We start from the raw sequence: 1,121 nt of genomic DNA, 5'->3' as shown, positions 1-1,121 counted from the left end.
TCTTCCGAGATTGCAGATGCCCATTGTGGAATTGAAGTTTCCGGAAGGGTGATGGATGCCATTACAGATTTAACTTCCTTGATCTTAGTTGCATCTAAGTCAATATCAGAACGATTGTCTGAACATGACCAAACTTGTAGTATTTCTGAAGAACAACTCTGAAATATGAGTGTAATGTTAATCCTAATTGATTGAGTGCCTTACCAAGTGTTTAAGACAGACTGGTAAACAAACAGAAAAATGATCTCTTATATATTTTCTATAATATATATTGAATCAAATTTGAGTTGAGATTAAAAAAGAATTTCCAAAATCGAATAAAACAAAAACATACTGATTAGAAATTTTTTGGTTTACTAAATAGTTCTATAATAGATGCTCTCATTAAAAAAGAGCTTACTTGCTGGGTCTCCACTGTATGAGCAGAAGATATTTGAGTAGATTCGTCAAATCCAGATAACCATTCATCATTCTTAAGCAGAAAAGAAATATATTTAATTAATTTTAGAAGTTTTCTTTATTAGAAATGATAAAAATTTTTGCCACTTGATAAAAAATTACCTCTTCCCTATCCAATATAGGATCTACATCAGTAGATACCTGGGATAATGGCATATATCCTGCCATTCCTATATCCTCATCATCACTGTCTTCTTCATCATTCACCATTCTCGTATCTAGCAGTGCATTGGAAACTGTCAGATTTTCCTGAATAGATTCATGTGTAGGCTCAGGCGACATGGTATGTGTTGACAGTATGGGCACTGAACATAAATATTTTCATCTTAACAAAACAACGTTAAATATGCATGACAGCGATAATTTTGAAGTCTATCACACACAACTAATGTTAACAAAATATAATAATACCCAAAGAATATACGTACAAATAAACCTAAAACTGGCTATACAAGATTAATTTTGACACCTCATTACTGTTTGTCCTTCTTCATCTTTCTCAATTACAAACGCAACTGTTAAGTCATAGATATAATAAGAATAGATAAAATATTGAGAAAGATAACACGTAGTCTGAAGAATATGTAGAAAGAGAAGAAAGATCTAATTAGAAGCTCTATTTCTTTCTGACGAGAGAAAATAGATGTAGATGTAGACTGAAC

At 31.7% G+C, this 1,121-nt stretch overlaps 1 protein-coding gene across 3 annotated transcripts in view; it reads right to left on the bottom strand.

Annotated features, from left to right (window-relative positions):
• LOC115237553 (male-enhanced antigen 1) overlaps window positions 1–1,074 on the bottom strand; it is a 2,508-nt gene extending 1,434 nt beyond the window's left edge. For 2 of the 3 annotated variants that reach the window (XM_029810674.1, XM_029810672.1), the window contains exons 1-4: window positions 888–1,074; window positions 562–764; window positions 401–472; window positions 7–158 (exon numbers count right to left, since the gene is read on the bottom strand). In XM_029810674.1, the coding sequence (XP_029666534.1) occupies window positions 7–158; window positions 401–472; window positions 562–741 (404 nt within the window). In that variant the 5' untranslated portion in view covers window positions 742–764; window positions 888–1,074. Of the gene's footprint in view, window positions 159–400; window positions 473–561; window positions 765–887 lie in introns of those variants that run through there. The other variant, XM_029810675.1, reaches the window with a different exon arrangement.
• Between the last annotated feature and the right edge of the window lie 47 nt (window positions 1,075–1,121).

This window comes from Formica exsecta, unplaced genomic scaffold (genome assembly GCF_003651465.1).
Source record: "Formica exsecta isolate Colony F162 unplaced genomic scaffold, ASM365146v1 scaffold3, whole genome shotgun sequence".
Classification (NCBI taxonomy): domain Eukaryota; kingdom Metazoa; phylum Arthropoda; class Insecta; order Hymenoptera; family Formicidae; genus Formica; species Formica exsecta.
The sequence above is the reverse complement of the archived record's forward strand: the minus strand, read 5'-3'. Positions and strand labels throughout refer to the sequence as shown.